The 26,285-nt window shown below is 32.5% G+C and overlaps 1 protein-coding gene across 1 annotated transcript in view; it reads right to left on the bottom strand.

Annotated features, from left to right (window-relative positions):
- Nucleotides 1–26,285, bottom strand: part of LOC132730551 (DNA polymerase subunit gamma-1-like) — a 108,183-nt gene that overhangs the window by 51,616 nt on the left and 30,282 nt on the right. Inside the window, exons 5-11 of the mRNA XM_060716507.1 lie at nt 17,259–17,338; nt 12,200–12,382; nt 10,897–10,981; nt 5,385–5,503; nt 2,716–2,827; nt 567–662; nt 91–248 (exon numbers count right to left, since the gene is read on the bottom strand). Of these exons, the coding sequence (XP_060572490.1) occupies nt 91–248; nt 567–662; nt 2,716–2,827; nt 5,385–5,503; nt 10,897–10,981; nt 12,200–12,382; nt 17,259–17,338 (833 nt within the window). The remainder of the gene's footprint in view (nt 1–90; nt 249–566; nt 663–2,715; nt 2,828–5,384; nt 5,504–10,896; nt 10,982–12,199; nt 12,383–17,258; nt 17,339–26,285) is intronic.

The raw sequence follows: 26,285 nt of genomic DNA, 5'->3' as shown, positions 1-26,285 counted from the left end.
GCCTCAACTGAGGAATGAACCAGTGACCCCTGTATTACAAATCTGATGCTCTCTCTATTGAAATTGAAAAAGTAACAAAAACAAACTCACTCAATGCGCTTGTGATTCATTTTCCAGTAGTTAGATGACTTGTTTAATTTCAGGACGAGATCTGCACCTGGACCTGACTGGGCTGACAGTGTCCCATCTTCAACACGATTAACATAATCTTTTGCCAGAGGGTTACCAACTCTCTTACCCTTCCCATCCTGCAGACACAAGAATTCACAATAGACATAAGAATTCAAAATAGACACAAGAATTCACAATAGACACAAAAATTCACAATAGACACAAGAATTCACAAATACTTTAACAGGAAGAGTATACCTAAAATGTATCAGGTGAAAGTGAAAAAAAAACCACACACACAAAACTTCTGTCTTAACCAGTAATCTTCTTGATGTTTGTATTGCTTTGAATGCTTTGTATTGCAGTGTTACAAGATTCAACTAGGAATATGTCAATAAAACACTTATGCACCTACTTCATTTACCTTTTACAGTGCTATTTTTGTAGATTGTTACCTTGTGAGGAATTTTAAAGAACCAGCAGCCTGGAATATTTACACTGTCATAAGGTCCATCCCCTGTATGTTTTAAACGTTTTCTTGATCTTCTTTCCTGAAAATAAATACACAGCATCCATGAGCTCAAATACCATACATTTTTGATAATTGGAGTTTATTATATACATCAAAGGTTTGATCCTCTGGTTAGGCAAAGTTTGTCTGTAACAATTGATAAAAGACATTCAGTGTAATGATCATTTGTGTCTCAATGTTGGGTCAGAAATCATGTTGGATTAGTAGTAGTCATTCCTATGTGTAGAAATTGGTTATTAACAGTTAGTTGTCCAGGAAAGCCTGTTATATGGATTGAATGCCAGGATATGACCAAAAATATGTTAAAATCAGCATAAAAACAAGAAAAACAAATAAATTAACATTTTATGATGACAGACAAAAATCTTTGGTGCTCTTAAGTGGTGTTACTTTACAGAAGTAAAACTCATTGTGAATTGTTGCTTTGGGAAGGAAAATGGTACTAATGTTGGAAAGTAGTAAGTACTCTAAAAAAAGGTCACACAGAGTTTGTATTCACAAGAGCTGTCATAGGTGGTGCAAGCATACTTGACTAATTAGATATATGACATTTTGAAATGGTATATGTTGCCAATAAACATAATACCTTATTAATATATAGAAACTATTTTTGTTACATAACACTGATAATTAATTAAATACCAATCCTTTCAATAGGATTATATTTTCAATGTAACATAAGCCTTATTACGACTTGAAAATTAATTTACAGAGAGATTTCAAACCTGCAAATATTGACAACAAGTAAAAAAGCCAATCTGTGAGCATGTTATAATCAATGTAACACATGGCTATCTTTATCCCTGCTTTTCCGTATGTCGGGTCACATAGTAAGTTCAATAAGAACACATTGCTAACTCAATGTTAAGTTAGTAAGAAATGAGTTGTTGGAGTTTTATTTTTATACTTACTCTGATTCCTCTGCAGATCAAACATTTAAAGTGAAAAATTTAATTATTGTAAATTCTCAATATGATTAAGATACATTTCAGTTTTTACTTTCAACTCTTTGACTTTCTACAGCCTGCACATGGTGTAGTAGCTAGACTCTGGGTAACTAATACCTGCACTTTAGTTAAGGCACTGTGCTCCACTGGATATACAATTTATTCTGAGTGCATTTCCAAGGAAAAGTCTCTCAGCTATGATACAAATTTAAATGGACCAACTCATAAACATATAACATCAAATTGTGTACGTTGTCTCGAGATGCCAAATGTAAATGCACAGATAATATCATATTCTGTGTGTTTTACTATGCAAAAATAACTAATTATTTTCCAATTTTCTAATGAAAATCAATACAAATATGATAAAAAAACAATTCATCAATTTTTATAGACTACTGAATAATTATGCCACATAAATATTACAGTAGCCTCTTTGTTTTTAAATCAAAAGTTCAAAAAATGATCAACAATTTAGTTGGTTTTTTTTCTTCTACAAAGACAGATTGATAACTTGTGATCCTCATATGTTAGGATTTCACTTTTGATGAACATGTAGCAGTATTTTTCAACACATTCTCAATCTATCTATTACTTTTGCCACAGGGCTAAAATGCCACTTTTAAAAAAGTCCTTTTCTTGACAGACCAGAAACATTTCACTGAATGGATAAAATATTAGGGAAATGAAAGTGGGAACATTAACTGGTCTTTTTTTGTTTAGATTACAGATAACAGATGAAAGTCTGATAGAGCTGGCTCTGGTGAAAAAATGATATTCACTCAAATCAAGGCCACAGTCATAAATGGCATCCATGGCAAAGACAGCATTGTGAACAAGAGATTGGCCTGGTAGAACACCAAACCTTTATTGGGTTTTCTGCATCATTTGAGTTACATATTTTCTCTTAAATAACTAAGAGGTGATACATAATATGTGATAATGACTCTTTGTCCCTTTTGCAGAAAACCTTCGATAGGAATACTGTCGTCTCCATCACAGAAAACTGAAGATATAACCTGAAGGTGCTCACTCACTGTTTAAGTTTTAAAACATAGTGATTCATAAACTGGAAAAAAAAACACAAAGAAAAAACAAAAACATACATGTACAAACAATACTGACCTTGGCTGCTTTTTTAATCTTAGGATCTTCACCTTCTTTACGATGTTTGTACGATTTGGGGCCAGCATTTACAAGTCCATTCAGCATCTTGTCCATCTTTAGTTCAAAAACTCTTCATCTGTTCATATCAAAACATTTCCCTCATCATCACTATCATTACATTCATCATCTTCAATACTTACAGCGGAGGCTTCTTTACCTATACCCAGATTTCACAAAGTTCCCTGTAAAAAGTGATTTAACAAAATTAATACTGCAATCAGCAAATAATAAAAAAACAATACTATAACAGGCCGTCCAAAAAGACAGCCATGTTACCTCACACTTAAGCTTGTTCAATCAGATTGGTCATGTTGTCTACATTCTAAAATATCAAATCTCATTTTATCTCATCATTTTGGTACAGGTAGATCTAAGATATCAGCAAACTTGCCGATTTAGGTTAAACTTGGTATGAAAAGATTGATGGACAGTTTCTATTTACTATTATTGTCAAAAGGCATACAAAATTTTAAAAACTTTTTTACAAGTGTGATGTTCATGTGCTTTCAAACAAATTCAACCATCCTAACAATATAGTACCTACACGATGTATATACTAAATACAAATTTCTGTCTACTAAAACCTTTTTTGTCCCAAAAGTTATTTTAAAAAAAATTTTGGTAGCTTTTAAAAAAAATTATTTTTAAAGCCATCAACCAAAACAATTTTTTTTTCCCCACAATTAAAAAAAAAATGTGTTTTTTAAGGGCCACTCATATTTATACAAAACAAACTTGGGACTAAAAACTTTCTTAATTTTCGGCAGAAAAAATTTTACAAAACTGTTTTAAATTTTTCAGTATTTTCTGTTATTAATTTTTTTCAGGAGAAAAAAGGGGGTTGAAATTTAATTTAAAATTTTTAAAAAAAATAATAATTTTTCCTTTTTTATTTATCAACTAAAAAGGCTAAAAAAAACAAACAAAAATATTGAATTTTTAAAAATTTTGTTTGGGGGTTTTTTTTTCTCACTCTTTAATTCTATAAAATAATGGACAACATACAATGGATGACTTATTCACATCTGTTTGTCACAAAGGTTTCACCTTTGAGAACTTTGCATTTGACAAAGAAATAATAATCAGATCTACATATAATTCATTTCGCTTTGAGAATATAAAATGACATCTTTTTTTTTACACATCATGAAATTTACTACACATACTTATACATACTTATATGGGAACTGCCTTTCTATGGAAGCTTCTTCACCAGGTTCGAGTACTGGGTCCTCTAAGTTATCTGTTCTGCTGCCTGGGGACCAGGTATCCCCAGCCATGTGTGTCATCATGGTGGACAGGATAGCCATCCAGGTGAGACGTAGAAGTTTTGGGGTCACTTCTCGTCTGATGACTGATCAGCTTGTGGGACCCTGGACACCACTCATTCACTTAAGTTAAACGTGTACAAGTATTCTGTACCATCTGGTTGAAAGAAAGATACATATTGAGCCGCGTCATGACAAAACAACATAGTGCGTTTGCGACCAGTATGGATCCAGACCAGTCGCGCATTTCGCGCAGTCTGTTCAGTATCCATGCTGTTCGCTTTTAAAAACCCTATTACAAGTAGAGAAACTGATTTTAGCGAACAGCATGGGATTTCCTGATCAACTGGCGCGGATGCGCAGGCTGGTCTGGATCTATGCTGGTCGCAAACCCACTATGTTGGTTTTTCGTCGTGACACGGCTCATATAATGAATAATCTTGTACAGTCCTGAGTACTTTTTTTAACTAAAGAATTGGATATAGAGGGTTAAAACATTTTGTATATCTCTGACATAGATGACATATCCCAAACATATTGCAAACCTAAAAGAGGAAACTACCATCTCAGTAATTACAAACCATAGTTGAAACAATAGCAAGTCTAGTTTGTCTGTTTTACTGTTTTACAATCAATTTTTTAACAAAAGTTTTTGGTCATATTTAAGTAACAATCCACCTATTTGGCTTTCCTGGATAATTAAAACTAATATAAATTTCACTATGTATCATCACCATAGTGCAGTAACCAGTTACTACACTACAGGAGTTAACCTGCTACTGCACTACAAGATAGGAGTTAACCTGTTACTACACTAAAGGATAGGAGTTAACCTGTTACTACACTACAGGAGTTAACCTGCTACTGCACTACAAGATAGGAGTTAACCTGTTACTACACTAAAGGATAGCAGTTAACCTGTTACTACACTACAGGAGTTAACCTGCTACTGCACTACAAGATAGGAGTTAACCTGTTACTACACTAAAGGATAGCAGTTAACCTGTTACTACACTACAGGAGTTAACCTGCTACTGCACTACGAGATAGGAGTTAACCTGTTACTACACTAAAGGAATAGCAGTTAACCTGTTACTACACTACAGGAGTTAACCTGCTACTGCACTACGAAGATAGGAGTTAACCTGTTTACTACACTAAAGGATAGCAGTTAACCTGTTACTACACTACAGGAGTTAACCTGTTACTACACTAAAGGATAGCAGTTATCCTGTTACTACACTATAAGATAGGAGTTAACCTGTTACTGCATTATAGGAAAGGAGTTAACCTGTTACTGCATTATATGATAGGAGTTAACCTGTTACTGCACTAAGGTGACTGTATTATGATACTTACTCAGGATAGCCCATCATGTACGTATTATTTTTATAGTGTAGATCTTCCTGTTTCAACACTTGCTGTATGCAGTCAATATCTTCAACCGATTCCAACTCACTTTGCTCCTCTTTTTGTTTCTTATACAGATTTAAAAAAATATTAATGATATTTTTTTTCCACATAATACATGAAAACCAATTGTATATTTATACATAATATGTGACAACCTTCAATAATTGCATATTTTTTACATAATCAATGAAAACCATCAAAAATTGTATATTTTTACATAATGCATACATGTATATACATATATATGAAAACCTCCAATATTGATTTACTTTTTACATAATATCTTAAATTGTTCTATAATATTACATTATTTTACATAACAGATCTCAATGAACACCTGCAATAATGGTGCCATCAGTCATCCCAATGTTCGTCACCATTCAGAAAATCATCAAGAGCTAGAAATTTTATTGTTTACCACTGACGTCATCTTTCAACAGAGATGAATATAGCATAATACAACTGTTATCTCATAATTTGTCAAATGACTAATAGGCCAATAAAGAGCAAGGTTCACTAAGCACCAAAAATGGCCCCATCTTAGATATTGATAAAAACCTAAAGGTGTATAGTACAATGTGTTACATTTTCAAAATAGACATTTATTAGGCATTTCTGGTTACTATGACGACATAATGACGTCAAAATTAGAGCACCTGCTTAATTCAATTAAATCACAAATTTGACGACAATTTTCATACATTTGACTGAATTAAATTCATAGAGATAGCAATATATTTCTTATATATTGTAAACAAAATTATAGTTTAGTTAAAATTAGACTAGTGTGACACAAAACTAATATAATAGATAAATGAGGCTCGTTTCGGATATTCCAAATTCGGATATTTAGAAATAAAAATGTGCATGCATATTATTTTTCGTCTTACTAAATGTATTTATTTTTACTTTTATAAATACTGTAAGTTTGTTCATTTTTTAATAATAAATGTCTAATGTGCTTGTTATATTCATCTACTTCTTACATTACGCTTAAAATAAGGGTGTATAGAATCAATCGCAATTTTAACGGCTTTTTAGTCAGTCTTTAGACAAGGACGTTGAACATAATAATAATAATAATAATAATAATAATTATTATTATTATAATTATTATTATTATTATTATAATTATTATTATATTATAATAACACAAAACAGATAGGTATTTCTGTCTAACCTAACTAAACTTACACTGAGTAACTATATACATGTAAGCAAATAGTATAATGTAAATACTAGGAGATGTTGACTTATTCCAATGTATAGTGTAAAAGTCCGCCTAAATTAAGTAAATTAATAGATATAAAAGTACGTTAGAATTTTTTTGTCAAGTAAAAATAATGTTTGACTGTATGCTCTTTCGGAGTATACGTAATATTTGATACTGAACTGCAAAATTCGATACTATTTTCTTTTTATGAATTATGATACAGCCAAATCCAGAAAACGATTTGTGTTATTTATAATTATGGAAATCAGACATTTATATTACAATTGTAATGTAATGATCCATGACGATATGAGAACTGAGAAAAAAACAAGAGCTGTCACAGAACGTGACAAATGCCCCTGAAGGATTCTAGTTCTAAACCAACTATTACATGTTAAGTGTGGTGGTAAAAATTGACAAAGTTTGAACCCCAGCATGAACTATAAGTTATACAAAGAAACCTAGGTCTTGTTCACAACACATTGTCCATCTATGGTGACTTTATATTTTTAAATAAAAATTGAAACTTTCATGTATACGGAAGTTACAGAGCGGACACAACAACCACCATTTATATGTATATAACATAAATATTGAAAAACTTTAAACCCCAGCAGTGACCTTAAACTAAGGCGTAGGAACACGGGTCTTAAGGGCAATACATCATACATTTATGATAATTTCATATGTATAATAAAACTATAATCCTTTCATGCATATTATTTTCAGAGCAGACACGACCATATCTGCCTATTTTTTTTTTATTAATATCAAAATTAACAAAGTTTGAACCCCCACAATTACCTGGACCTAAGTCATAGAAACCAGTCTTGTTCGCGACACACCATACATCTATGGTTATTTCATATATGAAAGAAAAATTAAAATCATTTCATGCATACTGAATCAGAGCGGACATGACCACCACTGTCTATATGTATAAAGCCTGAATGACTGACGGAATGACAGACTGACGGTTCGATTTTAATATGCCATTCTTCGAGGGCATAAAACATTTATTTACATGTATTCATAATTTATGTGACATAAAACAACTCCAAGTAAAAGTAAAAGTACATAATGAGTGTAAATTAAACACTTAACATAAGGAAGCCTTCAATCAAAAATTTAATTAAGCATTGTCTCTTTTACTGTTACTTTTAACGATTCTCTTTCACACTGTATTGAATGGCTATCAATTTCAAAATACCGCTACATGATCAGCAAGATTATCAGCCCATTTTCTCATTCCTGACTGAGTCTCACAACTTCTCAAGGAGTCCATATGCGAGATACCATGTAACGGTGGAGACATCGAAACACATTCAAACTACGTGTGCACCAGCCATAAGAAAGGCAGTAATACACATCAATGCTGTCATTCGTGTAGATAATCCAATTCATGTAGTTATGGCTGCTTACATGTATGCTCTGCAATTTCGTGCACAAAATAAAAGGATCCTTTTGAATTGTGAAAAAGGACAAGTCAAGACTTTCTGTCTATTTATTCTTGGAAACAGCTAGAGCTTAATAACATGCTTTTTTCTCATCCTGGGAAAGTGTACTGAAGACATTTCGTCCGTTGACTCCTAACATACTTCCTGCTTTGGCAATTTCTTGTGAATATTTTTTAATGAGAATAATACTAAATTTATAAGATTTGAAACTTCTTGTTGAATTTTTAAGCAAACAAATGTCTAACAAATCTTTAATACCTTAATAACTATGAAATAGCACTGACTTAAAATGCTTAAAATCTGAAAGAATAAATACATTAATGAAATAACATATATTATTTACTGAAAAAGCACTATCTATTTTATTAATAATTAAAAAAAAAAATATTCATGATAAAGGTTTTGAACTCGATTCTCCTGGGTGAGAGGCTCCCATGCTACCACTGAGCTAATGCCACATTCCAGGATGCCTTGACATCATTTAACAAGTAGTTTTACATATACATCAATGCAGACGATGTGGAATTATAAAGTTTAAAAACTCTATATACAGTATCTTTAAATTGTTTTGAGACTTGCAATAATTTTATTTTCACAAAGTAAATTGAATTCTTCTTATCTACCTTTTAAAAAGACATAAAAACCTCTTAATCACTGTGTTTAAACGACCACAGTTGTTTGTTGTTGTTGTTTTTTTTTTTTTTGTGAGGGCGAAAGAACCGGACCCAGATCAAGTATTCAGCAATAAAATAGCTTGAACACCATAACCTCTTTCAATGAATCAATAAAATTACATAACAACACCTTGCTAATTCTAAGAATTAAATATTTAAGGCATAAGTAGAATTTCAGCATTTATTTATAAGCGTTTACATATAATTCTTTTAACCTGCCAGAGTTTTGTTTACAACCGTTACAGTGGAAACCGTCGAACTCGTACCAAAACATTATCGTACTTATTTTAGTGAAAGTGTCTTTAATTTACAAGAAATGATTTTCCTGCATACATTTATTAAAATATATGTTATGAATCATATTTCAACAACTTAGAATAAAAGTTAATAATGTTGAGTGCAATATACATGCTCCATGATTTGTATAAATTTACTGAAATTAATGCCAGAAAATGACGTTTAGATATAAGATAAAAATCTTATTTTGGAATAGAGCACAGGCAAGCCCCAACTTTATATTGATATAGTTGAAGCCTTTGATACATTACAACACAATGGTGTAATGATTTTGTTGGGGCTGGACTGTGCTGATACTTTAATTTTCGTTTAAAACACCAAAAATACGTGAATTTTCCTAATTTTGCTGGAAATAGGGGTATTTCCATAGAAAATAAATCATACTAAATGTAAACATATGTCAATAAATTCATAACTTTTTAACAGTTTAAGGCTTGAACTTATAAATAAAACTTAAAAACAAGAACTTTTCATCAAATTATTTTTTGCCAAAATCTTGGGCAAAAATCCATGGTTAGTGAACCTAGCTCTTTACAAAGAAATATACATTAACGCATTCGAAATCATGTATTTGCTAGTTTAGTAATGTTTTGCTATTCTGGTACATTTAAATAAGAAACTTTGATTGAATTATTATTTTTGTACAGGATTTACTTTGGGTCTGTCTTCAGTCACCTGTAAGGCATGTGAAAAGTTTGACGAAAAAAATGGCAGGAATTTGACAGTTTTAATAAATAAATCCAAAGGTGCAATTTAATGATAGTCACCAGAACTACCTAGTTCTTTACATTAGCAATAGAGTTTTTCTATAGTCTTATGACTAGAACAGTGGCATAGGAAATGTCAAAAAAAAAAAATTTGTATATCAAAATTCTTAACATATACTGACATCATGAATTTGTTGTCTGTTTTTCCCTTAGTATGATGAAAACTGTCTGGACAACTCTTTATTTTTTTACATTAACGATAATCTTCAATAATGGTATATTTTTAAGCAAATATCTGTCTTAGTTGAGATATGAAATTGTACAAGAAGTTGCACACATAACTTAAAGTGAAGTGTTATGCTAGAGCTGATGCCTGTAGGACAGCCTTATGCAAGTCTAATAGTGATATTGTACAGCTGTTTTTATCAAATAAAATTGTCAACTATAGCTAAGCACAGAGCATATACTATTCTGGAAAATCAAGTTTAGAATATAGCATACCTAATTCTTAACAATATACCTCAGTCTGGATAATAATAACTTAAATAAGCATAAAGCATAAATATCTAAAGCTAAGCATACCATATATTTTATTTTACACAATACATTCTGTCAGCCAAAGCTTAGTGTAACATATCTTTTTTTCTGAACAATAAACCTGCCAGATAAAGCTTAACATAACACTGAACAATAAACCTATCAGTAAATGCTTAGTATAACATAGCTTTTTTCTGAACAATAAACCTGTCAGCTAAAGCTTAGCATAATATTTAACATATCTTATTCTGAACAATAAACCTGTCAGTCAATGCTAAGCATAATACCATATCTTATTGTACACAATAAACCTGTCAGTCAATGCTTAGCATAATACCATATCTTATTCTGAACAATAAACCTGTCAGTAAATGCTTAGCATTATACCATATCTTATTCTGAACAATAAACCTGTCAGTCAATGCTTAGCATAATACCATATCTTATTCTGAACACTAAACCTGTCAGTCAATGCTTAGCATAATACCATATCTTATTGTACACAATAAACCTGTCAGTCAATGCTTAGCATATGTTATTATAAAGATACAAACTAAGAACATGCCTCCTCACCTTTTTCGGCTCTTTCTTTTTGCTCTTTATTTTGAACTCTTTCATAGTCCAGTCTAGGTTCCATAACCAGGGGTCTTTTTTATAGCTGAAAAATTAGAATAAAATAATAAACATGACGGTTCTGTTGTATGATTATAGAAGTGGCTTCCTGTAATTCAATTTTCCAGGATTTTGTTGTAGGATTAATCATCATATTCTTTTTTTATTCCATGAAAAAACTGTCTCAGACAGCAGTGTTCTTATTCATGGCTTGCCTTCTACTCTGCCTTTTTCATATTTATTTTACCTATATCATGGATAACTGGTTTTTACACATAGACTTTTACACTTGAATAAGGATTTTGGTCAATAGGGTCAAGGTCATTGATTCTAAAAGTAAATCTAACATACAGATGGGCAGAATTAACATGCTAATGGGTAGAATTAACATGCTAATGGGTAGAATTAACATGCATGGACAGGGATAACATGCAGATGGGCATACAAAACTGACAGATCAGTCAGACAGATGGACATACAGATACAAGGTCTATATTTCTGTCTCAACATTCATCCCTGGATCTGGGATCTGGGCTCTAAAATGAGATAAATAAACTCATTAACATAAACATTAGATAGTCTTTATTTTTTGCCCCACCTGAAACAAGATTCATTGAACTGGAGGAGACAAAAAATCTATTTTGTACATGTAACTTGAGTATAGGTCTTTGTTCATTTGTGTTTTACACTTATTAAGGTATCAAATAAAATACCTTTAACATGACCTGTTACACGTATTTAATTTATTATGTAGAAAAATTTCCAACAGAGAGGTGTTATGACTGTACAGAGTTACAGTCTGTGTTATATTTCGTAACAAAAAGCTGTGAAAAAAAGATGTTTTATTTCGTGTGGTAACAATAAAATGTGAGAATTAAAAGTTGAGAGTACGGTGAGGGAATGAACACTTCAAGGAATTTTTTTTGTGTTTGTTACAAAACCAGATTGATGCTGAGTAAGTATGACTTAGGATTGGTCATTAAACACTATGTTTAACATGGCAATCTTTACTCTTTTATTCAAGTAAGGAAAGTGGAACATCACCTCTTAAGATCTTTTGTTATCCAACTGGTTTTTGCAAAATGATGTCTTTCAAGATCAGAAAATTAAAGCAATAAAAAAGTAGGTAACAATAATGGCCAATGTTAAAGTTACAGACGACTGCTTCTTGTCATGATAAGCAAGTACACCAAGTTTCAGACTCATACTTAATAGATATAAACCAAGCATGACTGAGCCCTTAGAATCAAACTAAATACATTACCTTTCATCATTTGCTTTTTCACAAGCATCATTTGCTAGCCTCATGAGAAGTTGTTTTGTCTCCCGTTCCATGTCCTCGTACACAGCATTAGACTGGTGTATATAACGTTCCCAGTTCTGGTTAACTGGCAGATAACCAGTCGCCATCTCTAACATACCAGACAATGTCACCGGATGAGGAAATCTGAAATTCATCAAATACCTGTTTAAAAAATTCTGATCCAAAGAGCTTTAACCTTTTACCGCATGAGCATATTGTGAAAAATTGCCATCTTCATTGAAAAGCCTCCTGTTACAAGTTCAAACTGCTATGAAACTATGAAACAAGAGGGCCATGATGGCCCTGAGGTCGCTCACCTGTATATAGGCCCCCGAAGCGGGGCCAGTTTAAACCCCAGGGATTTTATTTGAACAAACTTGGAATTAAGACACCCATTAGAAGATGTTTTATGATGGTAAGTTTTTGCTATACACATATAAGGAAAAAAACAATGACCTTCTCCCCCCCCCCCCCGCCCGCAGAGTTAATTTTAACCCAAGGGCTTTTTTTGAACAAACTTGGTAGGACACCCATAAGTAGATGGTTTTCATGCTAAACATCTAAGCTCGTAGCTCATTGGGTTTTTTTAAAGAAGATTTTTTAAGTTTTTACTATACACATATAGTTAAAAATCAATGACACCCCTGGGCGGGCCCAGTTTTGACCCCAAGGGCTTTTATTTGAACAAACTTTGTAGACACTTATTAGAAGATGTTTCATGCTTAATATCTAACTCTAGCTATTTGGGTTTTTTCAAAGAAAGATTTTTTAAAGTTTTTGCTATAACACATATAAGGAAATCAATGATCCCCGGGGCGGGGCAAACTTTGACCCCAGGGCTTTAATTTTGAACAAACTTGTAGACACTCACTAGAAAATTGTTTCATGCTTAATATCTTAGCTCTAGCTCTTTGGGTTCTTTAAAAGAAGATTTTATAAGTTTTTACTATATGCATATAGGGAAAATCAATGACCCCCTGGGGCGGGGCCAATTTTGACCCCAGGGCTTTTATTTGAACAAACTTGGTAGACACTTATTAGAAGATGTTTTCATGCCAAATATCTAAGCTCTAGCTCTTTGGTTCTTTAAAAGAAGATATTTAAAGTTTTTTCTTTCGGTTGCCATGGCAACCAGAGTTCTGCATGGAATTAAATTCTTTTGAATAATTTTTTAAAGGTGACCACCAAAGGAACATTCCTGTGAAGTTTGGATGAAATTGGCTTAGTGGTTTATGAGATGTCATTTGAAGCAAAAGTTTACGGACGGACGACGGACGGACGACGGACAAAAGCGATCACAAAAGCTCACCCTGTCACTTTGTGCCAGGTGAGCTAACAAGAGCTGTCCGTAAGACAGCGCGCTCGACTTTTTTAGTGATTGCCTATAATACAAAACATTGACAGTTAAGGGCCATAATTCAAATAAAATTCTTTGACAGAATTACCTTCTCCTGGACATGTTTGGAATCCATGATTGTAAACAAGTATTCCAACTTTCAAATTAATATCTCAAACAGTTCAGTCAAAAAGTGGGACTGGTACTAAAAACTTAAACCAAGATTCTAAGTCGATAAAAAGGCCTTAATTTTTAAAAAAAAATCCTTGACAGAGTTACCTTCTCTTGCGTACCAGAATGGGGTAATGATGTGAAATAGCATTAAAAAGTTTCAAAAGCAATATTCTCAAAAGGGTTAAAGGCAATAAAGTGGATTTTACCCATATTCAATGTATTTTTTTCTAAGTCAAAAAGGGGCATAATTCTGTCAAAAACCTTGACAGAGTTATGTCCTCTTGTCTGTTGATGAAGGTCGTGATGGTAAACAAGTATGGTCAGTTCAAAAGCAATACCCTCCAATGGTTTTAGAAATAAAGTGAGGTGGGTACAAAAAAACTTAACCAAGCTCAATACACTTTCTAAGTCAAAAAAGGGCCATAATTCTGTCAAAAACTTGACAGAGTTATGTACTCTTGTCTGTAGATGGAGGTTATGATGGTGAACAAGTATGGTAAGTTTCAAAGCCATACTTGTAATACTTCTGAAAAAAGTGGGGTGGTACGAAAAAACTTAACCAAGGTGTGACGCCAACGCTAACGCCGACGCCGGGGCGAGTAGGATAGCTCCCCTTTTCATAGAAAAGTCGAGCTAAAAAAAATTGCTTCAATACTGATGAAACTTGGCACAAATGTTGACTGGACCATAGCCTCTGTAACAGCATGCTCAATCTTAAATTTCCTGTTACCATGGCAATGGGGAGGATGTCTCAAAATTGCGAAAAATCACTATTTTGCATTGTTTTTTTTTCCCATCAAAACTGATTTCAAAGTGCTACAACCTCTCAATGGATTGAAATAGAGTAAAAGGCTTTTCAACGTTGGTTACTAGTTACCCTAAGATAGATCTGAGGCCATTTTTAGCCTGTCACATGTCCAAAATTTTCTTGGCGATGAGGGGGACTGCCGCCCCCTTCAAACCCCCAAACAGAAGGGGGATGTGCCCCCTTCTGCATACATGTGAACTTTTTTCGATGATCAAGTGGGAGATTTTTCTTCAAAAAGAGGGAAATTTTAGAATTTGCAATAAACAAAGAAGGAAGTTTGACATAAAAAAATAGGTAGATTTCATTAATTTGTGAAAATAGCCCTTATTTTAAGAAAAGTCTTCGAAAATATGACTGCAGAAAGTGGGAGTCTCCCACTAAAAGTGGGAGAGTTCACATGTATGCTTCTGGCATCCCTTTGTGTACCATTTTGATGGGGGGGGGGGGGGCAGCGCCGAAAAAGTGATCACTTTTTTTATAAGATTTCTAAAACGGAAAACAGTGTTTGGGCCTGAATAGGAGATTTTTTTCACTGTTTGAGACCTCAAAAATGGGGGGAGGGTCAAAAAGCCGTCAAAACACTTCTATATGAGGTAGAAGGTTAATCCTTGCCCTGTTGGACATATATTAATAGCTTATCCACCAGTATAGAGCCAGACCAGCTTGCATGTCTGTGCAGTCTGACCAAGCTCTATACTGTTGGCTGACCATCTTCAAATAATTCCTTTTCATATCCTGACAGTTGATAAATTGGATGGTTCCAAAACAGAAACTTGTAAAGTACATTTAAGAAATTCATCGGGCTGTTATTAAAGTAGAAAGTATTGCTTTATCATGTTAAGCATCAGTTTTAAGGTTTTTGTCCAAAATTTTAAAATAGTTTTGTATGAGTAGTATTCAGTACAAATTTATTTTTCCTGCAAGAAAATGTTGGTTTTCATAAATGATTTACAAGAAAAAACAAGAACAACTGGCTTAAAACATCTTAACATCAACCAAGTCACCACAAAAAATTGTGGTGCATTGAAAAGCAAAGCTTGCAAAACCAAAGGCAGGAGACCAAAATAAACATAAAGATCTGTCTGCAAACAACACATTCCACTTTTGCAAGTGCTGAATAAGTATGATAAAAACAAAGCAGTAAAGGGGCCATGAATCTGTTAAAAAGCTAAAAGTGGCAGAATTACATGTACGGTACTGCCAGTGATAGTTAAAAGAAGTATTTCAAGTCTGAAATAAATATTGGTAATGGTTTTTCAAAAAATAAGGAAAATATTCTAAATAAAACTGGAGATTATTAAGTTTAAATGACTTTCAGGGTTATCTGCCCTTTAGAAGTGCATTCCAAAAGTAAATATTTATGGTAACTATTAGAAATGAAACCAATACAAAAGGTTTACTCAAAAAGAAATGAATGCATAGTAAACAAGTAGGTTTTTGACAATATTTAAAATTTGGAGCTAACAACTGAGTAATAGAAAATGTCCAAATTTAAGGAAATAAATTTATTCCCGTCCACATAGGATAATTAAACAAACAAACAGACAGATGGCAATACAATTCAAAAATCAGTATGCCACCATTCGGGAGCAAAAGAAAATTGATTTAGAAAGCTGTACATCTCTATAGACTAATGAATGAAGTGGGTAAAAATATCTTAAAGATCACAATATACTCTTGATTATTAATGCTGAATAACGGATACATGTCTAATTTATCATATAAAAATCTAATTAAGTTTGGCCAATACTGCAAAGACATGTCATTAGATATAATATTTACTATTTCCTCAAAAATGAAAAAAAAAAATCTTTGAAATTCCATTTTTTTCTTCAAAATAATATTTCATACTTGAATTCAAACTGATTATGAAACTCTTATGAAATGTATTGGTTACCATGGCAACAGTTTTGCTTTTGCAGATTATTTGATAGTTTATGTTCACACTATTTAAAATGAGATGGCTAGCACACATTCTCATATAGCATAGAAAACTTAATTACCGGTAACAACAAAATGAAACTTTCGTGACGGAAACAAAGACTTGTATTTCACACCTTCTCAGTATTAATAGAAAGAATATTCTCACCAATGACATAAAACTTATAGTCAAAAACTGGGACAAAATCAATGCTTGCATAACCCAGCAAACAAAAGAAAATGAATTAAAAATGCATACATGCCATAACTTATAAGCTTTTTACTGGGTCAGTTTTCATTGGGTTGTGGGGTGGGGGTCAGGGGGTTGGGGACGGTTGGATAATCGTTCCCTTATAAGCAATTTGGAATAGTTAATAATAACTTGACAATAAAATTGCTTAAAAATGTAATATTTCTCATTGCAAAGGAGCTTAATTTTACCGTTACATAAATCATCTCCGGTACAGTCACCTGATTTCAGGAACAGTCCCGGACATCCGGGATGTTATGGAATGAACAAGAAATGACATTTAATACTAATGATCTTTTTCACTTTTAAGGAGGACTTACGCTTTACCTGCAGAATTATTTTGGCTTGCTGTGATTTTGGAACAGTTTGTTAAGAAATTATTCGTTTTCAGTATCAAAATTCAAAACTTGAACAGCCAACAGTATAGACCATCAGGTCAGACTGTACAGATGTGCAGGCTGCCTGGCTCTATATCAGTGGCAAAGGATAATCATATCTATATCCTGTAAGTAAAAGGTTACTATAGTAATACCTTTCATTAAACTGTGGCCAAAGAACCCGGAAGACTTTGTAAGTTGCCTGTACATCTCCTGCACAATAGAACATTAGCTCCTGAAAATAGAAAATAATTGAAGATCTATTTAATATAGACTAACAAAACACCACCTGACAAAAGCCCACTCAGTGGTACTACATACAGGGACATAAACCCACACATTTCTTATTTTACCTAGGCCGACACAAACCAATCCGCATGTATTTATTTTCAATATATACTGTGCTCCTCTTAGTTCACAGTACTTGGCCACCTATATGAGGTCAACCATTTTGAAAACACTTATGATGTCATCATTAAAATTATGGTAAATGGTGTTACACTTTTACTTTTGCGGTTAAAATTACTATAAATGTTATATTGCTCAATTTTCAATATTATATTATTTTTTTGACAAACAGGAGCATGCATACATTTAAACAGACTATTATGACTTTTTGCGGACATTTGTAAAATGTTGATCTGTTTTATGAAAAAGTCTCAAGTAGAGATTTAAAATATTTTGCACATAATCTTTATTGCTCAGGTGAATGACTAAAATATGTCAATTTTGACCAATGTTAACACTAGTCATATCAAAATACAATGTATGCCATTCCTGTAAAATAAGTGATGATGCAGAATTAGTGATGTTGCCAATATTTATAATATGACAAAGCTTTTTTCCAATGTAACATAAATATTACAGTATTTCTTTATATTACAAACCAGTAATATAACATTATTGTAAAAAAAGCACACATAAAACATTAAAATAAGTTTTTTTACATGAAATCATGTGTTTAGTCATGTGATAAAAAAAGAATCTCATATTCATTGTCACATTATATAAAACTTTATTGATCTCATCCAAAAAAAAAAAAATGTTATTAAAATAGCCAGAGGCATTATGAACAATTTTTGGACATGATCACACTAACTGTAATTGGGCCCTTGTGTTTTCTGGAAAGAGTACTCTTTTACACATGTGAAATTTTCAATAAATTCAAACAATATCAACATCATTTTACTCTTTTTTTTTGTTTTGTTTTATGAATTATCAAAACTGACCTCAAGCTGAGTTTTATATGATTTTGTATAAGACACATGATTAACTTGCGGAATGACACAATTTATTTTCTAAGTCATCAATGAAAATACATGAACATAAAAACATTCACATACATAAGCTTTACAATTCAGGACTCATTTTAAATCTCTTGCTTTGTTGCACTTTTTATAAATATTTTCTTCATAAGGAAAGACAATGGCGCTGACAATGTGCACAAATGATGGGCCATACAGCTGTCTGATTTCATGTATTGAGAGTAATTTACCAGGCTAAAAGTAATTAATCGTACGTAAACATATTGTCTCCATCTAAAGGGGAACTGTTTTCCATTGGACAAAACATATCAGTGTAAACATTGTCATAAAACCTCTAAGTTTTTTAATCTATCCATTGTGGTTACCTTTGGAAACTAGAAACAAGTTCGTTTTGAAGAAATTCAAATAAATATACAAGGTATATCTTATAAAAGATTTGTATTTTTCCTCTAAGATGATTGGGATTATTAAGTGCTGTTCGGACATTGTTCTGGCTTCCAAAACTTCAATAGCCACCTTTTATATATAGTAAACCGAGGTCACACGTGTGCTTTGTTTTAATTTTGGTTAGATTTGATGCCTTTAAAGTCTTATCAGATATGTTTATGGTAAAATTACGGCTTTAATGTTAATCCTTTGCTTATTAAAAGTTAATATATCATTTAATCAGGACATAATTAACTAATGACCAAGGTGTTAGGATAAACCTTTACAAGCGTGTCGGCACTGGGTATATATAATTAAGGCTCTTAGTGTCAGAGGTTATGTCGTGATATAAAACTTATATATGGACGTAATGGAATTTTTATGCCATAATGCTTTCCCTATAATGTAAATTTTCACAACTGTGCAGATCTAACAGACATTTCTAAAGGTAGCTCAGTGTATAGATGACCATTTCTTCACAGAAATTTTACATATGCATATAACCTTGCTTGTTTCTTTATATATTATTTTGTACTGTAAGATTGATCAAATTTGATCAGCATCTATGTATCTTCTTTATTCTCTATATGATATTGGTTCCATTCTAAGTATTTAGCAGAGACAAGACAAAATTACTACATTGTGACTGTATTGTTATATATGTTTTTTTGTTATCAGGGAGCTTCTTTCCACTCTGGCATTTTTATAGGAGAGCTTTTGTCCACTCTGGCATTTTTGCAGGAGAGCTTTTGACACCACCCTGGCATTTTTACAGGAGAGCTTTTGTCCACTCTGGCATTTTTAAAGGAGAGCTTTTGTCCACTCTGGCATTTTTAAAGGAGAGCTTTTGTCCACTCTGGCATTTTTACAGGAGAGCTTTTGTCCACTCTGGCATTTTAAAAGGAGAGCTTTTGTCCACTCTGGCATTTTTACAGGAGAACCTAAAGAGTCAAATAATAATTTCTCAGTAACTGTAGTGGTATGGATTAAATGGGCCTGGCTGTTTATAAGCATTGTCATATTTCAATGCATTCTAATAATGATGCAATTTTTAAAAAAGACTTTGTTTTCAACCCTAAAAGTGATATCTAAGAGTCAATGGTGAATATTAATGTAAAGTTCAAAATAGCTTTACATTTTGTCATATTTGTTTTCAATTTTATAACAAACGTCCCCTGAGTAGTTAGTAACCCCTGTCACCCACATAGTCAGATGTATCGCCTTGTGAACAATATAGTTTAGGAGAAATGGCCAGGACAAAATTGAAATATGAAAATAAACAAAGGATAATAACTCAAAAAATAAGAAATGCAGAGTACCGGTTCTTGAGCACTGCACTTCTTCTTAATGTGATCTATCATCCTTTGAAGTTTCAAGTCCATAGCTTTAATACTTTAGGATAAATGGCCTGGACAAAAATAAAGTATGAAAATAAACAAAGGGCAATAACTCAAAAAAAAGAAAGAAATGCATCATACTGGTTCTTGTGCACTGCACTTCGGGTCATAATAAGAAGCATGCATACCAAGTTTGAAGTCAATCCGACTTATAATGACTGACTTGTGCTCCGGACAAGCTTAAGGGGACGATGACAACAAGGACGACACCACAAGCAAATATTACCCCTATATGTCGCCTTTTTCAAGGTGACACAAAAAAAAGAGTGGGACAGTACTTTTATATTTATATGCTTCTAAAAAAAGTCAATCTTTTGAAATATACAACTAATTTTTCGCGGCTTGAAAGTGAAAAAATGAGCATGACACTTAAAGCAATTAGTTGTCAGAATTTGATTTGAGCAACTACAGTAAACTCCGCTATGATAACGAAGTCATTAGGACATTCAAAATCTGTTCTTAATATATCCTGAGTTCCCTGTCAGAATAATTATAGGGAATTAGTTCCTTGCATCAGGAGTTTTTATAGCGAACAGATTTACATATAACAAATTCAATTTCATAGCTATATTATTAACCCTTTCGCTGCCAGATGGGTTATTGTTTTATTGATCACCTATTTGCCAGAGGGTTTTCTATGAAATTACTTTATCATTAATTAATATAATGATTACTATTTGTTATTAGAAGTATTATCTAGTATCTAGTATTATAATAATTATTTTTGTTTCCAAATCTGTGAGTTTATTTTATGCTTTTCAGTGGATTACTGATTTATCCGTGAAAATTATATTTGATAATTTCACAGTGAAAATAATCAAAATATAATTTCACTTTTTTCAATGACGAAACTACTTTTTTAAGATTTTCCCCATGTGGTACCTCAATTTTATTTTTACGGACAATTCTGACAATGTCAGGCTGTTAAAAGAAATAGCAAAGCTGAAATAGATAAATAACTTGAATGTCAAAAGTAACACAGAGAGAAAACTTACTTCTATTCCTTCAAATTCCAATCACCAAATTTCGTCTCTAAATTTTTTTTTGTTTCGTTTTTACAGTCTGAAAAATACATTCCTTCCCCATGCAAAACTGCTCTTGATGACATTTGGGCATATTAAAGTATCCTACGAGCAATAACTGCCGTATGCTTTATGAAAAATTGAAAAGCATTGACAGCCATCACTCGTAAAATAAGTAAAACAACCCAGCTTTCCTTCAGCAAGCTTCCAAGTTATCCATTTTCCTAGTCAAAATATATTGACGTGCCAAAGCTTGATTCTGAGATATTTTCGTTCTGGGGCAGAATCTCGCTTTAACGTCAAAACCAAAAGGAGACCTTTCTGTGGTGAAACGTGGATTTCGATGTTAATGTAAAAATGCAGACAATTTAAACTAAGAATCTATTCAACAATACAATTTTAAGGAATCAACAGCACAAAAAGTGCTAGACTATCAACTTAGAAGAAAGTAAACCACGTTAGTTTCATTTCACCGTCTCGTTTGTGTACCAACGCCGCCATATTGTGATGTTGCTACAGTAATGTAACATTTACGCTAAAAATCGATATTGTTCGGTACCGTGCGTGCATGTTGTCATTTTTTTTTTGCGTGGCAAAAAAAAAAATGAAAAACTGTTAAACAGTGCTTATTATTCTTTAATGTTGTTATTATTAATTATATTTATTGCTACATTAAAATAAATCGCCAGGAAATAATCTTTAACTATTTTTTCTAATTGATTGAAATCTTTAAAATGATGCGGAGAAACTTTTAATTTAGACCTCTATTTTATAAACATGTTTATTAAAGGATAAACAAATACTGTATTTCATTAAAATTTATATTGTCACCACTCTGTAGTATTATCTATGTTAGAATAATTATGTTAGTTACAACTTGCTGCGTATTAAAATCAGCAACTCCTTGCCTAGAAAGTTTTGTTTTCCAAACGTGCATTACGCTATGAAAGATTTTTTGAATTCAAATGGTAAATTCTTGCGTTAATTTTTCATTCCTCAACAGTTTTCAGAAAAGTAAAACTCGTTACGCCGAGCGCCCATTTTTCGTTTGTCTGCGTGTACATGTACCATTTATCCTTGTAATAAAAGACTATAATCATAGCATGCCGTAATGGCCTGGATATTTGGGTGTTGTTTAAGCGATGTTCCAGAAAAGTTTTTGTACCAGTATAGAAAATATATTCAACCATGTATTTATTTTTGAAACGTTACGTGTCAACTTTTCCACAACGCCGACACCGGTACGCTGACCAATATACACTTAGGAAATGTTGACACTGCGCAGTTCTGTTTCTTCCTAACTTAAATTCTTTGTGTCAACTTAAAATTTATAAGATTAAGTTTTAGATAAATTTGATTTATAGATAAGTATTTAAATTGGAGCCGTGATTCCTATCCGGAATCAGTTAAACAATTTTCCATGCTGACATGGTCCAAATTGTAAAGAAATGTTATTTTTAGATTGTAATTACATGTATTTATTTTTCAATTTATAATTATAAATATACTTGATGATACATTTTAAAGACGATAATCTTATGCTTAAATTTCTTTCTATAATTCATTTATGAAAATTGTTTAAACGGTGGTAAGAATTTAAATGTGTTACGGCCACGAGTTTCCTCGGTATATTTTCCCGACTCTGAATTAACGCAAGATCAGGGTTCTCACTAGGACTTTAAAACATGGAGTCCATGGACTCCCAACCCTAAAAAAGTTGGAGTCCAAAAGCGCGTCGCAATTAATATGTTTATAGATTAGTCATTCAATGCTCACAATAGCATTGCTGATATTTTGACTCTTCAAGAGACTTACAAAGTTTATAGTTATTCAAAAGAAACTTTGAACTACATAGTATAATTATTGTTTTGTTGTTAATATTTATTATGAAATTATTTCATTATAATGCATCAACACATGGAAATCGTTTTTTTTTTTTTCACTTTTAAACCAAAACAAATTTTATTCTGGTTAAAAAAGTCCACTCTAAAGAAAAAAGTTTGTATTTGTAAAAAAAAACGTAAATGTATATAGGCAGCGTTTAGCGGAATGAATAAGAAAATCGTGTACAGCTTCACACAGTGTGTAAGAGACACATCCGATCGACAATTATTTTAGCAAATATCTTCAAAAGGGGGCAAATTGAAGATCGATATTTAAAGATTTAATGTTGATTAAATAATAAAGGAACAATTTATTCGCATGTTTGGCTTTGAAACCGAGAATTTTTGCGAAATTTAAGGGTTTCTGGCGAACGTGAAATCGTCGATGTTCGGGATCAATTTTCGGATAGTATCTAAATATCAAAGAAAAGCGTATGTGTACCTGGCATTTCGGCACAATATCTTAAATTCTTAATACGCTTATAGAAAGTTTTTGCAAGAATTAAACTAAAGCAAAATTGTGCCTAGAAAATGCCGAAAATATTCGACAATCATTCAAAATTACACTCATTTGTTATTTGAGAAAACAGTCTTTAAACTTGCGGCGTAAATAGTCGATAATTTTATCCTTTTGTCGGTAAAATTTGTTAATTTTCAATCAACTGTTGATCAAAGATATAAAATTATCACCTCGTGTTATATCTGGTAATTACATGTACTGTACAGCGCGTGTATCACTATTGCGTGATAATGATCGGAAGCGTTATCGCTGATTGGCTAATCGCTTCACGGGTCGATTTGCATAGGACCGCCTACCTATTGACTGACACGCGCTGACGCATTTGTGTATTTGTGGCTGTAAACAATCGGTAATGTATACGCGTCCCCAGGCAAAATTAAGCGTACGTGGAATCCTTGCTCTGAAATATTTGCGTCCAGCTGTAATAAACATGCGTACCGGGACGCCGAAATAAGCGTCCCCGAGAACCCTGAAGATATACCAACTTTTTAAGTTTTGAGTTGTGACATTTAATATTTAGGAACTATTTTCTGGTTTTCTATCTAAATTCACTAGAATGTTAAAAATTATTGAAAAAAAAAGAACTGAAGAGGCGCCGTGTTTTCTTGCCGATTTTAAAAGTTCGTTTTCCAAAGCAACAACTTTAATACTTGGGGCAGTAGCAATCTGTATCATATTATTGTTTAAAATGAGTAAACGTGTTGCATAACCCTTAAATCTTATATGATTGGACAAGAATCAAAGATATCACAGACACTTTGGGTGTGTAGCTCAAAACGCCTTTAAAATCCAAATGAAATGTATATTTGTCAACGTTGGGGTGCCACGTTTGAATTTGTCGAAAGATTTTGTAAATGGAGTAAAACGGCGATTATCTCGATGTTTATTTCGGCTGTTGCGTTGTTTATATTGATGTGGAAGTTTTAAATTGACCATCATCATGAAGAATTATATCTTCTGTGTCTGTGGGTCAAAGGATTATGTGAAAATATTGGAAACGGAATAAAATACATGGTGTTTTTGACAGTAGGTGTGCGGATTTTTTCAGGCGAACATTTTTATCTTGTGTATTATTATAGACGTTGAATTATGATTTTTTTTTTTCAAAACGGCTTATATTAAGTATTCTTATATATATATATACATGATCAGTACATGTGCTGGGATTGACAAATATGCATTTCTTTATTTTAAATCGTTTTGAGCTCCACACCCTACACCTCTGTGGCGCAGCGTTTTGTTTATGTAACATTGTAAAATAACCGCCTTGATTCTTCAACATGCATTTTATAAAAGAAAATAATTTCTAAGACGGCATAAAAGTGAAATATATGGAATAAATCTTTACTGTATACCAACATTATGAAAGTCTTTTGCAAAACAACAAACAAACAAAAATGAAGCGGGCACCTGTTTCATGAAATAAATTTCCGAGTATTTTTCCCTGTACCGCGGTCATTTTAAAACAATTTCATACCTACGTGTGTGTGCGTGTGTGTGTGTGTTTCTTTCTATAATCATCTTCAGAAAGCTTTTTGCAATAAACTAGCAAGAATTATGAACCTGCGTGGATAAGAAAATAATAAAAAAAAAATCACATGGAATGTTGTTTCCGCACATACATGTATAATGTCGAGGCACCGCGTTTGACATTTATTCGTTTTATACCGCGTTTGACATTTATTCGTTTTATTATTGATAAAAAATATTTTGAACATTGAAAATATCGTTTAATAGTTAATCAACATTAATATAAATAACAGACTGTCAAATTCCTTAGAATGCGTCCTCTCGTAGTCGCTAAGGCACTAGGAATCCGTTCGTTGCTCTTTAAACATATAAACCTTGTGTTTCTGCTATTAACATATTCCTTTTTTCATCATAATCGTGGGGAAAAAATCTATAGTTACCAATAGGTCCCATGTCCTATATTTACTGGGAAAGCTGAACGAAATAATTTTTTTTATAAACTAGAAAATATTTTGTGAGGAGTCCATTTACAGAGTAGCTTTTCTAAAAAGATAATGATGATTCTGATATTTCTAAGAACGCTCTGACAATAACGAATAAGTTTTGCATCTACCCTAATAAAATAATATTTTCATCCTTTCATAGTTTTTTGTTTTTTTTGCATAAATAAATGTCTTAAATGTAACATTAAACTTGATATTTTACTAAGAGTGTTTCGGCGTTTCTCAGTAACGCAGTACCGTATACACACCAGTGTAGTAATCAACAGTGTTTTTGTCACGTGACATTAGCGGCGATGTCTTTATTTTGATGGTTCATGTGTTTACTTTTCTATCAAAATCTTTATGTTAGGAATATTTTCACAAATAAAACATGAAATTGATGTAGAAATGAATAATCTTTAAAGGTATCGTAACAAATTTATTCAAATATGAATTCTAATACGATTTTAGACGGTCCAAAGCTTGCGCTCAAAATCCCGGCGCAAATTTCACCACAGAAAAGGTACTTTTTATGTTGTACGTAGAGGCGAGATATTGCCCAGACACGAAAATAGCACTATATCTCGTCGCGCAGTACAATTAGTGGGTCTCACTAAAAAGCGTCCCGAAGGATTTTAGCGTCCCGAAGCGTCCCGAAGCATTATTGTTAATTTAAACAGCCAGAAGGGTTATATTTATTGTAAATGAATTATATTA

The sequence above is a fragment of the Ruditapes philippinarum genome, unplaced genomic scaffold (assembly GCF_026571515.1).
Source record: "Ruditapes philippinarum isolate M1 unplaced genomic scaffold, ASM2657151v2 ctg2626_1_1_1_1, whole genome shotgun sequence".
Classification (NCBI taxonomy): Eukaryota; Metazoa; Mollusca; class Bivalvia; order Venerida; family Veneridae; genus Ruditapes; species Ruditapes philippinarum.
Note: the sequence above shows the minus strand (reverse complement) of the source record. Positions and strands in the feature narration are given on the sequence as shown.